Below are 14,424 nucleotides of genomic sequence, written 5' to 3'. Positions count from 1 at the left end.
AGTAATTTCCTTGAGAATGGATATGAGTTATTTATTTAGATGCTTAGGCATTTCCTGAATGTTGAACAGAGGGCCTTGGCGCAATTGGCCATCAATTAAAGTTTGTTGAACAGAGCAATTATAGGCTATCTCCAAGTAAGCCACTTTGCTAAAATTGCTTTTTACTATTGAAAATACTGATAATCTAGTTCCCCTGGAGTTCTATTTGCCTTCTCTAGTTTCTTGGCACCAATATATACCCAATCTATGAAGAAATTTAGCAGTGTTTTCTCTAAAATGTCATTTATTCAAAATCTTTCTATTTTCATTACTTCTATTTTTGTTCAGGTCTTTGTTAGCTTTGGTCATTTGATCTGTAGTATTTAAAATCAATTTCTTATAAAAATTTTTGCAGTATACTTTTTCTCAAATATATTAAATGTCCTCTCTCATGTTGATGAAGCATGCTGACTCTTTATTAAATATGAGCCCTCCACTTATTCCTAGCTCTGCCCTCAATTTATCTATTTAGTTTCCTATATAGTTTCTCTTTATCACAATCTCTCTATGATATCACAACCTCTCTACAACATTTTCCATAAATATCTGTCTTCAGACCTTTGGTTATGTTTCCTGAAATTTCCTTTCCTAAAATCTATCAGTACCTCCCACAATAGGCAACTTAACATCCACCTTTGTATATTGCCTTACAATCTCCTAAAAAGTCTTAATTTATTGTACATAATTTGTTTATATTCCTTAGTTATTCCATCTGTTGTTAATTGTAAAATCATAACTTTGAATACTGGGACATTTTGCTGTTAATGTTGAAATAGTTTTTTAAAACCAGAAAAATCAAAGAGGGTGAGAGAAGGTAGGAACAGAGCTACACATAATGAGGAGTTAAAATATTTAGGAACCATTATTTGAAGCAACTTTGGGAGTTTTTTGATGACATTGATTTTGCAATAATCTTTTTCAGTGTCTTTCTATTCAACCCTTTCAAATCCCTCTACATACTTATATTGAAAGAATACAAAATGCTCACCTGCAATAAATTAACAAATGCCTTATTAAAATATGTATTTCTTTCTTCAACAAATATTAGAGTATATAATACATAGAAAGAACTGATAATCTCTAGATGTATTAAGATTAGTAAGACATTGTCCATATAAAATTTAGTATATAAATAACTACATGTGCTCCGTTGCTAAGTTGTGTCTAACTCTTTGTGACCATCTGGACTGTAGCCTACTGGTCTCCTCTGTCCACAAGATTTTCCAGGCAAGAATACTGGAGTGGGTTGCCATGCCCTCCTCAAGGGAATCTTCCTGACCCAGGGATTGAACCCTCATCTGCAGTTAGATTCTTTATCACTGAGCCACCTGGGAAACCAAATAACTACATAATTATAAATAAATAAAATTTGATAAATATGTATATAATTAAATTTCAAGAGTTACATTAAACTTAGGGGAAAGTGAAATAAATATGGCCAGGTATAATTTAACTAGCTATATACCAAGAAAAAATTTCCGTGTATGTCTCTAAAGTTTAGGAGATAATACAAAAGCTAGACATAAAATTTGAGAATCATCTATACAGAGACAAAAATAAAATCAAGAGGGAGAAATAAGATTGTGATAGGATGACTTATGCTATATAGTGAAAGGTCCCAGGATAATATACTAAGCAACAATTCTTATTTGTAGAGTAGAAGGAAGTAAGGGAGGAAGTAGAAGGAAGTAGAAGGAAGAAAATTTAAAAAAGGGGTAGTCATAAGGGAAAAAGTAGAACAATAGATGAATGTATAGATTTCTGAGTCTTAAGAAGAAGAGTGTCAAAAGAAAGCTGGCCAGATAAGAAGACGAAGACGATAAGAAGGACAGTAGATAAGTGGCTGAGCAACTAACATAGATTAGTGGCAAAGAGATCACTGAGAGTTTTCTGAGTAGAAAGTGATAGCATTTGAGTAGAGTCACGGCAGCCCACCAGGCTCCCCCATCTCTCTTGTTGGCAACCCACTCCAGTGTTCTTGCCTGGAGAATCCCAGGGATGGGGGAGCCTGGTGGGCTGCCGTCTATGGGGTCACACAGAGTCGGACACGACTGAAGCGACTTAGCAGCAGCAGCAGCAGCAGAGTGAGTGGTGAGGAAGTAGATGCAGAGTGTAACGGCAGGAAAGAAATCAGTGTGAATTTGATATATTGCAGAAATCAGTGGATGAGGGAGATTGAACAGATACACAAGAGAGAGTGTTTGGTTGAACAAGACATTAGAGAAGAAAGAAAGGGTTAGCATCAAGAAGTCAGGTGTGTACAGGGTGGACTAACCCATAGAACTATGGAGAAGGCATAGGAAATAAATGAAGATCTATCCTGAAGTAAAGAGGAAGAAAGTTGAAGAAGCTCATGCCTTGATTTTTAATGGAAGCAGGGAAGGATCACTATACACTCAGAATTATAGACAAGTCATGAGATAGCTGATGATAACAATCCAGACGAGTAAAAAGTCAAGTAAGGATGAAGAGGGGGATGTGGAGGATAAGAAAGGATATGACAGTAAGATGGAAGAGAAGTATCATAAAAGTGAGGATAGAACCAGAAAAAGTTCAAGTATTCTAACTTGAGAGTATTCCCCAAATTGATCTACATATTCAGTGCAATGCCTAGGAAAATTATAGTACCACTTGCTTTTACTTATGGAGAAATGGACAAGCTGATCTTAAAATGCAAATGGAAATGCAAGGGACACTGGGTAGCCAAAACATCCTTAAAAATAAGAACAATGGACTTCCCTGGTGGTCTAGTGGTTGGGAATTCATCTGCCAATACAGGGGACACAGATTTGATCTCTGGTCCAGGAAGATCCCACATGCCTGTGGCAACTAAATCCATGTACCACAGCTACTGAGCCTGTGTGCCCTAGAGCCTCAGCTCTGCAGTGAGAGTAGCCTCCATTCACCACAACTAGAGAAAAGCCCATGTAGTAATGAAGACCAGCACAGTCAAAAATAAATGAATAAATAAAATTAAAAAAAAAAAAAACAGACCCACACTTCTGATTTCAAGATTTACTACAAAATTATAATAATAACATTGTGATTCTGCCACAAGGGTAGATATATAGATCAATAGAATAGAAGTGCTAGTCTAGAAATAAACCCATACCTCTATGGTTAATTGACTTTAAGATAGATGTTAAGATCATTCAATGAGAAAAGATTATTTTCAGCAAATGGTTAAAGGGCAGCTGGCTATCCAGGTGCCAAAGTATGAACTTGGATTCCTACCTGGTACCATATACAAAAATTTAACTCAAGATGGATAAAAGACCCAAATATAAGAGGTAAACTATGAAACTCTTAGACAGAAACACAGGTGTAAATCTTCATGACTTTGAATTAGACAACAGTTTTTAAATATGAAACCAAAAGCACAAGCAACAAGAGGAAAAAAATAGATACTTAGATTTTATCAAAATTTAGAAGTTTGTACATTTAAGGACATTATCAAGTTGTTGATTTGGGAATGAAATTTTTCTGAAAATATGCCCCAAGAAATTTATCATAACCTGATATTGCTTTAAAATTCATTCAGAAATATAACTGTGGAAAAAATCAAAAGGATTTTGCTCTATAATGTGACTTTTTCAATAGCAAGATCTCAGCTGTAATCAAAATATCCACCCATGATACAGTATTGAAAATTCTATTCCAATATGGGACACAGTAATGGTTTACTCACAAAACACAACAGAATTTGCCATAAAAGGCCATCACTCTAACCAACCTATAATACCACAAGAGAAAATGGTTTTGAATCATAATATGGACAGTCTATTAATCTAATCTTTGTCTTATCAATTTACCAGGTCAATTTGAGATTGTGGAATATGATGCCATAGAATTTAAAGATTCGCATTTCCTTAGATTCATTTCAAAATCATTATTAAGGAATGGAGTCATACAAACATTCTGATCATTTTAAGTTAGTCTTTCATAAGTAAAAAGGGATATTTTCATCTTGGAGAAGGAAGTTTGCATACAATATCCTCATCCTGCTGCAGCTAATCTCTTCTAATCACAAGCCTTTACTTGTAACCTGGCGTGAAAGAGAATTTGGAGGCCTAGAGAAAGTGGCGTCAAATTATGAGATTCCTTTTTCAACATTTAAAGAAACAACCGTGTTACTTATTGTAAACCAAGTTAAGTTTCCAACAGATTGAGTACATAAGGCAAAAATATCTAGGGTAAAAACGATTTGATCCTCAGACTCTTCATGGGATTAGAACTCTTTATGTGGGTGTAGTACTTTACCATAACTTTACGTTTACCTTCATTTTTAGGGTTAATCAAAACAGGAGGTATCATTGGTCCCTTGATTGGTCTTTCATTAGCGTCATTCTGTGCAAATGTTTATGTTGACACTGAATCGGTGAACACAGGTAATTCCATAAAATCTATACAATGTCTATAGTACACAAAGCATCATCAAGTATGTCATCACGTTTAAATTTTGCTTACTTGACCCTCAGATAGAATCTCCACTTTTCAGGTGACCAAGTTGAGGTTGAGGAGTTTAAATAATTTTTCAAGTATTTCAAACCAGTGAACAGGAGAGCATGATAAAATGCTGGTGTTCTAACACAGAATCCAATACTCATTCTATCGCATGAATCGTATTTTTTTTTCAGGAGATTTAAGCACATAGGTTTGAATTTTTTAAAATCAAGCAATCATTTGTGGATAACAAGTAGAAAGTGAAAGTGAAAGTCGCTCAGTTGTGACCGACTCTTTGTGACCCCATGGACTATACAGTCCATGGAATTCTCTAGGCCAGAATACCGGAGTGGGTAGCCTTTCCCTTCCCCAGGGGATCTTCCCAAACCAGCGATCAAACCCAGGTCTTCTGCATTGCAGGCGGATTCTTTACCAGCTGAGCCACAAGGGAAGCCCAGGTATACTGGAATGGGTAATCTATCCCTTCTCCAGTGGATCTTTCTGACCCAGGAATCAAACCAGATTGCAGGCAGATTCTTTACCAACTGAGCTATAAGGGAAGTCCCCTTATAGCTAATTAATATGTACCTATTTATATATTTTTTGTGTGTGCTCAGTTGTGTCTGATTCTCTGTAAACCCATGGACTGTAGCCCACCAGTCTTCTGTCCATGGGATTTCTCAGGTAGGAATATTGGAGTGGGTTGCCATTTCCTACTCCAGGGAATTTTCCTGATCCAGGGATCAAACCCGACTCTCTGGCATCTCCTGCATTGGCAGGGGGTTCTTTACCACCTCAGAAGCCCTTGTACCTACTTATTAATTCCTTACCTGGTAGGACAGATAGTCAAACTAGTTTACCACTAGGCAATATTGTAATACCATATGTTTTCAGACAAGTTTTATCAATGTCTGAATTTTATGCAAATTCTATACTTGGCTAGAACTTGACAGTTGTAATGGTAATAATTTTCTATAGCTTGTACAGGAAATAGTGACTTTAGCTAATAAAAAAATGTATATATCTCTTTGCAGATGATCTGACCATAACTCCCTCTGATACTCGTTGGGTTGGTGCATGGTGGATTGGCTTTTTGATTTGTGCAGGAGTGAATGTGCTCACTGCCATTCCTTTTTTCTTTTTGCCCAAAACGCTTCCAAAGGAAGGACTAGAGGATAATGCTGAGATCATTAAAAATGACAAAGAGAAACAAGAAGACATCAAGAAGAAAAGGGATGCAATCACCAAAGGCAAATATAAACATTTCAAGTCTATGTAATTTACTTTATATTTTCTATAATTGTGTCTGTATTTTAGTCTAACATTACAGTGTGCTAGGCTACATGAAGACAAGTTGATATTAGCAGACAGCAGTCAATTTCTAGCTAGTCTGATTCTTCACATGCTATTATATGAAAATAAGTGATATTATTTAGAAGCTGAATTATCTCAGATCAGCATTTATATAAAATTTTATGTCAACCTGGGCATTCAAATAAGTAAGTAAATAAATTTGTCCCAATTTTCTTTAAAAAACTATTTTATATAGAGCATGCTGCTGCTGCTAAGTCACTTCAGTCGTGTCTGACTTTGTGCGACCCCATAGATGGCAGCCCACCAGGCTCCCCTGTCCCTGGGATTCTCCAGGCAAGAACACTGGAGTGGGTTGCCATTTCCTTCTCCAATGCATGAAAGTGAAAAGTGAAAGTGAAGTCGCTCAGTCGTGCCCGACTCTTAGCGACCCCATGGACTGCAGCCTACCAGGCTCCTCTGTCCATGAGATTTTCCAGGCTAGAGTATTGGAGTGGGTTACCATTGCCTTCTCCAATAGAGAGCATAGATCTAATTAAAAAAGAAATTCGTACCAAGAAAAAAAAGAGGAACGATATGTGCTAATCAAAATAAGTACCATATAGTTCTGAAACAAAAATACTAGTTTATCTGTGAGCTTCTTGGAAGCTAAGGCAGAAAAAGAACAGTGACAGGTCATGTAATTCTCTATATTTGATAGAGGAAAGGATATCAAGGGCTTAACTCAGTGTAAGAAATCTAGAAAATAAATAGAAACTACTGAGACTCATCTATTAGAACAGAATGTCAACAAACATGGGTAACTTAAGAAGCTTCAAAGAGCTCTGACATAAGTTTCTCCCTGGCCAGGACTTTATTCATAAATATGAATCCTACAACTAGATTCATTTCTTTCCTTCTCTTCCAGTTTATTTATTGATCCTTTGTTCTAGAATGGTTATTAGGCAGTTTATGAAGCAAACTAAGATAGTATATGATAAGTAAGGAAATCAAGATGAAGAACGTGAAGATAGGAGAAATAAAAAGAAACCGTAAGTGACACTTTGACCCTAAATGCAGGCAGCATGACCCAGAATCTTTGCCAGAGCTAGGTCACAAATTTGACTCTGAGCTTCTTAGTCCATACAAACAGGAAAATGTTTTGGTTAAAGCATTTACACAGTATGTACCATGTACCTTTTGTATATACCAAATGATTTGCATGGTATATTCTTAGTATATACCAAATGAATCAGGATCTCAGGCATGAGACCTATTTTAAGAGATTATGTGTGAACCATAAGCAGAACCACCAAAATTGTACTGCAGAAGCAGAGAACGTGGTACTTGAGAAAATTTTTATGCTGTGAATTTCCACATGTATCTTCATTTTAAATGCTCAGGAATGATAATATCAATTTTGATACCTCTCTATCAAATTAATTTCCTTCCTGACTTCAGAGAACAGAAAAAGAGAGCAAGTATCTCTCATGCTAGATGATATCTAGAGAAGAGAGGATAGTAGTAGAGGAAAAAAGGATAAAAAAGGAAATGGTGTGAACTCGAACAATATTTTACTCATATGCTTTTTCCTGAAGGCACGATAGTAACTTAGTGAAGGTAAATGATTGTGTTCTGAACCCTGTCCAGTCAGCAGCTTCACTGACTCGAAGAAGCTACCAAAACAATGATACAACTTTACCTTTCAAAGGGTAAAAAGAATCAAAATCATTTTGTAATGCACATTTTGTAAATGTGCATTACAAAACAGGAAAACAGAATTTAGAGGGGAGGTTGGTATTTCAGAAAAAGTCAGTCATAAAATGCAAAGCCTAGTTAGTTTGACACCTTTGTCATTCTTTCCTTTCAGATTTTTTACCCTTCATGAAAAGTCTTTTGTGCAACCCAATTTACATGCTTTTCATACTGATAAGTGTGCTGCAGTTCAACGCATTTGTCAGTATGGTTTCCTTCATGCCTAAATATATGGAACAGCACTATGGAAAATCAGCTTCAGAGGCAATCTTTCTCCTTGGTATGTTTGTTCTTGTCTGTATTGTAGCCCACTTTTTTCCCCAATGAAATGCTAAACAGTGTGATGATGAATCTAGGAAACTCCTCAATTGAAATCTGTTAGGATATTTTTGCCTCTGCTACTCTCCCCCTTCTGCTTCCAGGGAAATCGTGAGAGGGTAGGGAAGGGAAGAAGGCATAGAATCCTGTTTTCTTTTTCTCTTTGGGTCTTTCTCTGGGCTTCCCTGGTGGCTCAGAAGGTAAAGAATCTGCCCACAATGCAGGAGCCCCAGGTTCAATCTCTGGGTTGAGAAGATCCCCTGGAAAAGGAAATAGCAACCCACTCCAGTATTCTTGCCTGGACAATTCTATGGACAGTGGAGCCTGGTGGGCTACAGTCCATGAGATCGCAGAGTTGGACATAACTGAGTGACTAACACACTTGGGTCTTTCCCTAGTCAGAACGCAAATTTGAAATGTTTGTAGAAATCTTGGGGAATGCACGTGTGATAAAAGTTTCACATTGATAATTTGTTCATCAGGAGTTGTATTTCACTCCCAGATTTTGCTTTTCTGGCTCCAATCCATTAATTCCATGGTTTCTAACTTAGCTCCTCAGCTCCTCTGATTTTATTTATTTATTTATGCATTTTTGGCTGTGCTGGATCCTTGTGTCTATGTCCTAGCTTTTCCTAGTTGTGGTGAGTAGGGGCTACTTTCTAGTTGAGGAGCAGGGGCTCTAGAGTGTGTGGGTTTCATTTAGTTGAAAAGCACGTGGGCTCAGTAGTTGCAGCTCCCATGCTCTAGAGCACAGGCTCAGTATTTGTGGCACAAGGGTTTAGTTGTCCCATGGTGTGTGGGATCCTCCAGGATATAACCCATGTCTCCTGCATCAGCAGGCAGATTCTTTACCACTGAGCCACCAGGGAAGACCCTCTTCTGGAATTTTGAGATATCTCTGCAGCACATATATTCTGATTTTCCTGCTACCACACTAATCTCTGTGGACTTAAAAAATATTCACTACCTAAAAGCTGAGAGTTATGGTTTATTCAGGAGAAATTTTTAGGACTCTTAGCCTGGGAAATAGCATCTCAAGTAACCCCCTGAGAGAACTGCTCCTAAGAGGTAAGGGGGTGAGGAGCTAGGTTATAAACTTTTACAACAAAGGGCAGGTAGTCAGAACATCAAAAGATGATTGCTAATTAAAGGAAACCAGATATGGCAAGTTGAGGAATTTAGCACTTTCCTATGTATGGAAAGATACAAGAGTCTGGGCTCACTGAAATCATTCCTTTGAAGTGCATCTCAGCTATCTGGGGCCAGTTTTGGGTGTTTTAACCTGCTGAGTTTCACATCCTCAGGGCTCACCATAGGGAGTGGCTGCAGTCTGATAGGGAGTGGCTGCAGCCTGATGGCTGCTAGATATCACCTATTCTTTCTTTCCTGAGTTCCTTCCGGGCTTACCTGCTCGCCGTCTGTGGTGGCTGCAATTGCTGATGACTGTGCTGTCCTTTATTTACTGACTTATTTACTTATTTACTGCAGGAAGCAGTCTATTTCTCAACTCCATAGTTCTACTCCACCTTGAGTTTTTCCTGAGATTTTTTTTTTACTGTTTTGAAAGGAAAATTTCCAGATTACATGTATCCACATCACTTAGAGTGTTAAAAGTCTATATACCTAGGACCCATCTCAATCGTACTAAATTGGACTCTCTGGTACGGGACTCAAGAATGGATATTAAGCTCTTCCAAGAATGTGATTCAGTAGACAGACCCTGGTATTATAAGGATGCAACCTAGGGCTGTCTTTCCCCCCTTTTTTCTTTCCTTTATTAGGGGATTAGGGGAGGGAGAGTGCTAGTCAGTAGCAGTAAGGCATGGAATGTAAAGACACTTGACAATTACAAGCTCAGCAAAATACCTTTAAAATACCTTGAGCTGAGTCAAATTCTTAAGAATCAGAGTGGGAATAAACAGCTGTAAAATCATAAATATCATACTATTTATGATTTACTATTACTATTCATGATTTAACAATATACATTACATACAAATCATTATATATATAATCCCACCCAAAGAACAGAAAGTAACAAATGGCTGGTTGACTTTGATTTGTCACTTCTACCTGCATCCTAAGAAAAGAGACATAGAACATAACCCTTTCAGACAAGAAATTTACACACTTCTGCTATTAATTAAATGCATGATAATGATAACAGTCTTCCAAAATTACTTTGATGTTGTGAGGCATTTAAAAATCTCTCTGTATATAATATGTAACTAAGTGGGGATAAGTTTAAATTAAACTTCTTCACTATGAGTTGGACCTAAATGATTTTTTACGTAAGACATAGTAGATCAATATGTTATATTTGTTCCTTTGCTATGTCACTTTGTATATCATATTCTAATTGCATTTATAGGTATTTATAACTTCCCTCCAATATGCATTGGATATATAGTTGGTGGTTTATTTATGAAGAAGTTCAAGATTACTGCCGTACAAGCTGCCCACATAGGATGTTGGTTATCTTTTACCGAGTATCTTCTCCATTTTTTGTGTTTTTTCATGATCTGTGATAGTTCTTCAGTTGCTGGCCTAACCACGTCTTATGAAGGGTATGTTATTTTCTAATGAATATTATACTCTTTCAACTGTTAATATTTTCCACAATGATTATCCATGACCAGATTAGTTGCCTATTGGAGTTAATTTGTGGTCTTTCTCCATCTTATTTAAAAAGGTTGGGAATATATCACAGAGTTAGTGAGTCTATGATTGTGTTTGTGTGTCTTTGTGATATCCTGCTACTGCTACTGCTAAGTCATTTCAGTCTTGTCCGACTCTATGTGACCCATAGACGGCAGCCCACCAAGCTCCCCCGTCCCTCGGATTCTCCAGGCAAGAACACTGGAGTGTGATATCCTAGTAGATAGTAAAATGAAGAAACTACCTATGGTTTTAGGTTGCATTAGGATGTGTTATGCATACATTTTATACAACCATAAATAGGTAAAATTAAGAGTTGATTCTATATATATGTATATATATATATATATAGTCTCAATCACCTTTATATCTTTCCTCGATGGGCTTAAATTTAGCTTAACTGAATCCTAACACATGTATAGCAATACGTTTATAAATTTATATATTTTATTTTAATATATATAACTATATCATTGAATGGTTTTAGATTCACATTTTGAGGGTTACATGGGTTCACAGGAAGATTTTGCATATTGATGTGAATTTTAAAAATTCATTTGTAGGACATATCTAGGATAAAGGAGTAATTAGTTAAGATGAAATTAAGAGCATCATAAAATGGCTCCTTTAAAATTATCAAGGACTATATGATTAGAATCATATAAAATACATAATATGAGTATTTATCAGATTACATTGTGCAAATGTAATCAGAGTATATCATGCGAAATGCCAGGGTGGATGAAGCACAGCTGGAATCAAGATTGCAGGGAGAAATATCAATAACCTCAGATACACAGATGACACCACCCTTATGGCATAAAGTGAAAAAGAACTAAAGAGACTTCTGATGAATGTGAAAGAGGAGAGTGAAAATTGGCTTAAAACTCAAAATTAAAAAAACTAAGATCATGGCATCTGGTCCTATCACTTCATGGCAAATAGATGGGGAAACAATGGACACAGTGACAGACTTTATTTTTTGGGGCTCCAAAATCACTGCAGATGGTGGGTGACTGCAGCCATGAAATTGAAAGATGCTTGTTCCTTGGAAGAAAAGCTATGACCAACTTAGACAGCATATTGAAAAGCAGAGACATTACTTTGTCAACAAAGGTCTGTATAGTCAAAGCTATGGTTTTTCCAGTAGTCATGTATAGAAGTGAGAGTTGGACTATAAAGAAAGCAGAGTGCCAAAGAATTGATGCTTTTGAACTGTGGTGTTGGAGAAGACTCTTGAGAGTCCCTTGGACAGTAAGGAGATCCAACCAGTCCATTCTAAAGGAAATCAGTCCTGAATATTCATTGGAAGGACTGGTGCCACCTGATGCGAAGAACTGACTCATTTGAAAAGACCCTGATGCTAGGAAAGATTGAAGGCAGGAGGAGAAGGGATGACAGAGGATGAGATGGTTAGATGGCATCACCAACTCAATGGACACGAGCTTGAGTAAACTCTGGGAGTTGGTGTTGGACAGAGAGGCCTGATGTGCTGCAGTCCATGCGGTCACAGAGAGTTGGACACTACTGAGCAACTGAACTTAACTGAACTGAAAATCTTAAAGATTACCTCCATGTCCAATTATCCTGATTCCCAGAGCAAATGTATAAAAAGGCACACTCTAGTCATAAGCCAGGACTTTAATTCAGTTTCTAGACTCCCATGCTAGGGTTCTTTTTATCATTTTATGTTAAGCACAAGAAAACTATTGTAATTAGACTTTTAGATCTGTTTTTAAATTGAAAGAAAGTGCAAGTCGTTCAGTCGGGTCCAACTCTTTGTGACCACATGGACTATATAGTCCTTGGAATTCTCCAGGCCAGAATATTGAAGTGGGTAGTTGTTTCCTTCTCTAGGGGGTCTTCACAACCGAGAGATTGAACCGAGGTCTCCCACATTGCAGATAGACTCTTTACCAGCTGAGTCACCAGGGAAGCTCAAGAATACTGGAGTGGGTAGCCTACCCTTCTCCAGTTGATCTTCCTGACCCAAGAATTGAACTGGGTTCTCCTGCACTGCAGGCAGATTCTTTACTAACTGAGCTACCAGGGAAGCCCTCTTTTTAAATGGAAATATAGTTGATGTACAATGGGTTAATTTCAGGTGTACAGCAAAGTGATTCAGTTACACACACACACACACATATATTTTTCAGATTCTTTTCCATTATAAGTTATTACAAGATATTGAATATATATAGTAGGTTCTTATTTATTTTACATAAACTATTTTTTATATAATTCCATTTATTTTCATAGTATATATCAGTTAATCCCAAACTTCTAATTTTATCCCTCCTCTCCTTCCACTTTGGTAACCATAAATTTGTTTCCTATGTCTGTGAGTCTGTTTCTGTTTTTATAAATAAGTTCATTTGTATCATTTTTTTTAGATTCCACATATAAGTTATATCATATAATATTTGTCTTTCTCTGTGTTATGCCCCTTTCCCCCTGATTTTATTAAGACATAAATGACAAAAACCATCAGGTATAATCTGATGATTTGATCCATTATATATTCTCAGGGTCAGACTCTGCAGATTCCCCCAGTGATCCCTGAGTGGGCCTCCTGGGAAGCTTTCCACAATCTGGGGGCACTGGGCTCTCTTTTTGCACTAGAGAAACCATAAGCGGAAGGGAGCTCTCTTGACGTGGTGTTGTGCTAACCTGGGGGAGGAGCCATCCAGTCAGAGTTTTATTGCTCCTGTTATCCTTCTGAGGTCATCATTCTTGGTCTCTGTGGTTCAGAGGGTGTTTTGGTCTCACTGCTGGGTTCTGGGATTTTCACAGTAGTGTCTGTTTAAGGGTAGCTGTGAGTTGGTCTTCTTGATGATCAGTGAACAGCTTTTTTTTACTAGAACTGTATTTGTTTACTCAAATAGTTACATTTCTGGAGCTAAATATATTATCTGCATTATAAATTACACTTACAGATTTTGAGCCCTTGAGATCACTTTTATAAAGCAATAATCTCTCTTGTTGGCAACCCACTCCAGTGTTCTTGCCTGGAGAATCCCAGGGATGGGGGAGCCTGGTGGGCTGCCGTCTATGGGGTCGCACAGAGTTGGACACTACTGAAGCGACTTAGCAGCAGCAGCATGGAGGTGGCTCCAGTGGTAAAGAACCCACCTGCCAATGTAGGAGATGTTAGAGACATGGGTTTGATCCCTGGAGGAGGGCATGGCAACCCACTCCAGTATTCCTGCCTGGAGAATCCCACCGGCAGAGAGGAGCCTTGTGAGCTACAGTCCATAGAGTCAAACAGATTCAAACATGACTGAAGCAACTTAGCATGCATGCATGGACCAAACACAGGGATTTATCTTCATTTTTGAGTTCTGATTAATACCTGGAAAAATATTTTCTGTATAGTAAGTTTTCAGTTAATGCTTGTTTACTGGCTTTTATTTACTTGAAAGAAATCACTGAAAAAGTGGCTATGGTCACCAAAGCAAGGTATCTGTTAGGCCAGAGTTATGATATACAGGCCATATATTGACAGTTGAAAAATTTCTGTTTTTATTTTGGGGAGCAGAAGAAATATACTTGTGAATTGAGATAAAAAGAAAAAGCTCTAATATTCTTTCAAAAATCTATGGCATTATTTTAAATCATTTCAGAATACATCAAAATTTACATGTGAAAAATTTCCTTGCTGACTGCAACATGGATTGTAACTGTCCGACTAAAGTATGGGACCCTGTGTGTGGAAACAATGGCTTGTCATACACGTCAGCTTGTCTTGCTGGTTGTGAGATATCCTCTGGCACAGGAAGAAAAATGGTAAAATATCCTATTGGCCTTTTTTTTTTTTTTTTTAAACAGAACTTTTGTCTTATGCACTGCATTGGTACATTCCAGCTATGAACTCGGTCCATATTTGACAAAAGTAAAATTAAAGTCTTTCCTCAAAACCAA

General features: G+C 37.3%; 1 protein-coding gene across 1 annotated transcript in view; it reads left to right on the top strand.

Moving 5' to 3' along the window:
- Nucleotides 1-14,424, top strand: part of SLCO1A2 (solute carrier organic anion transporter family member 1A2) — a 51,312-nt gene that overhangs the window by 19,352 nt on the left and 17,536 nt on the right. Inside the window, exons 6-10 of the mRNA XM_005893224.2 lie at nt 4,329-4,427; nt 5,517-5,732; nt 7,643-7,807; nt 10,217-10,412; nt 14,127-14,289. Coding sequence (XP_005893286.1) covers nt 4,329-4,427; nt 5,517-5,732; nt 7,643-7,807; nt 10,217-10,412; nt 14,127-14,289 — 839 coding nt within the window. The remainder of the gene's footprint in view (nt 1-4,328; nt 4,428-5,516; nt 5,733-7,642; nt 7,808-10,216; nt 10,413-14,126; nt 14,290-14,424) is intronic.

This window comes from Bos mutus, chromosome 5, assembly GCF_027580195.1.
Source record: "Bos mutus isolate GX-2022 chromosome 5, NWIPB_WYAK_1.1, whole genome shotgun sequence".
Lineage (NCBI taxonomy): Eukaryota > Metazoa > Chordata > Mammalia > Artiodactyla > Bovidae > Bos > Bos mutus.
The sequence above is the reverse complement of the archived record's forward strand: the minus strand, read 5'-3'. Positions and strand labels throughout refer to the sequence as shown.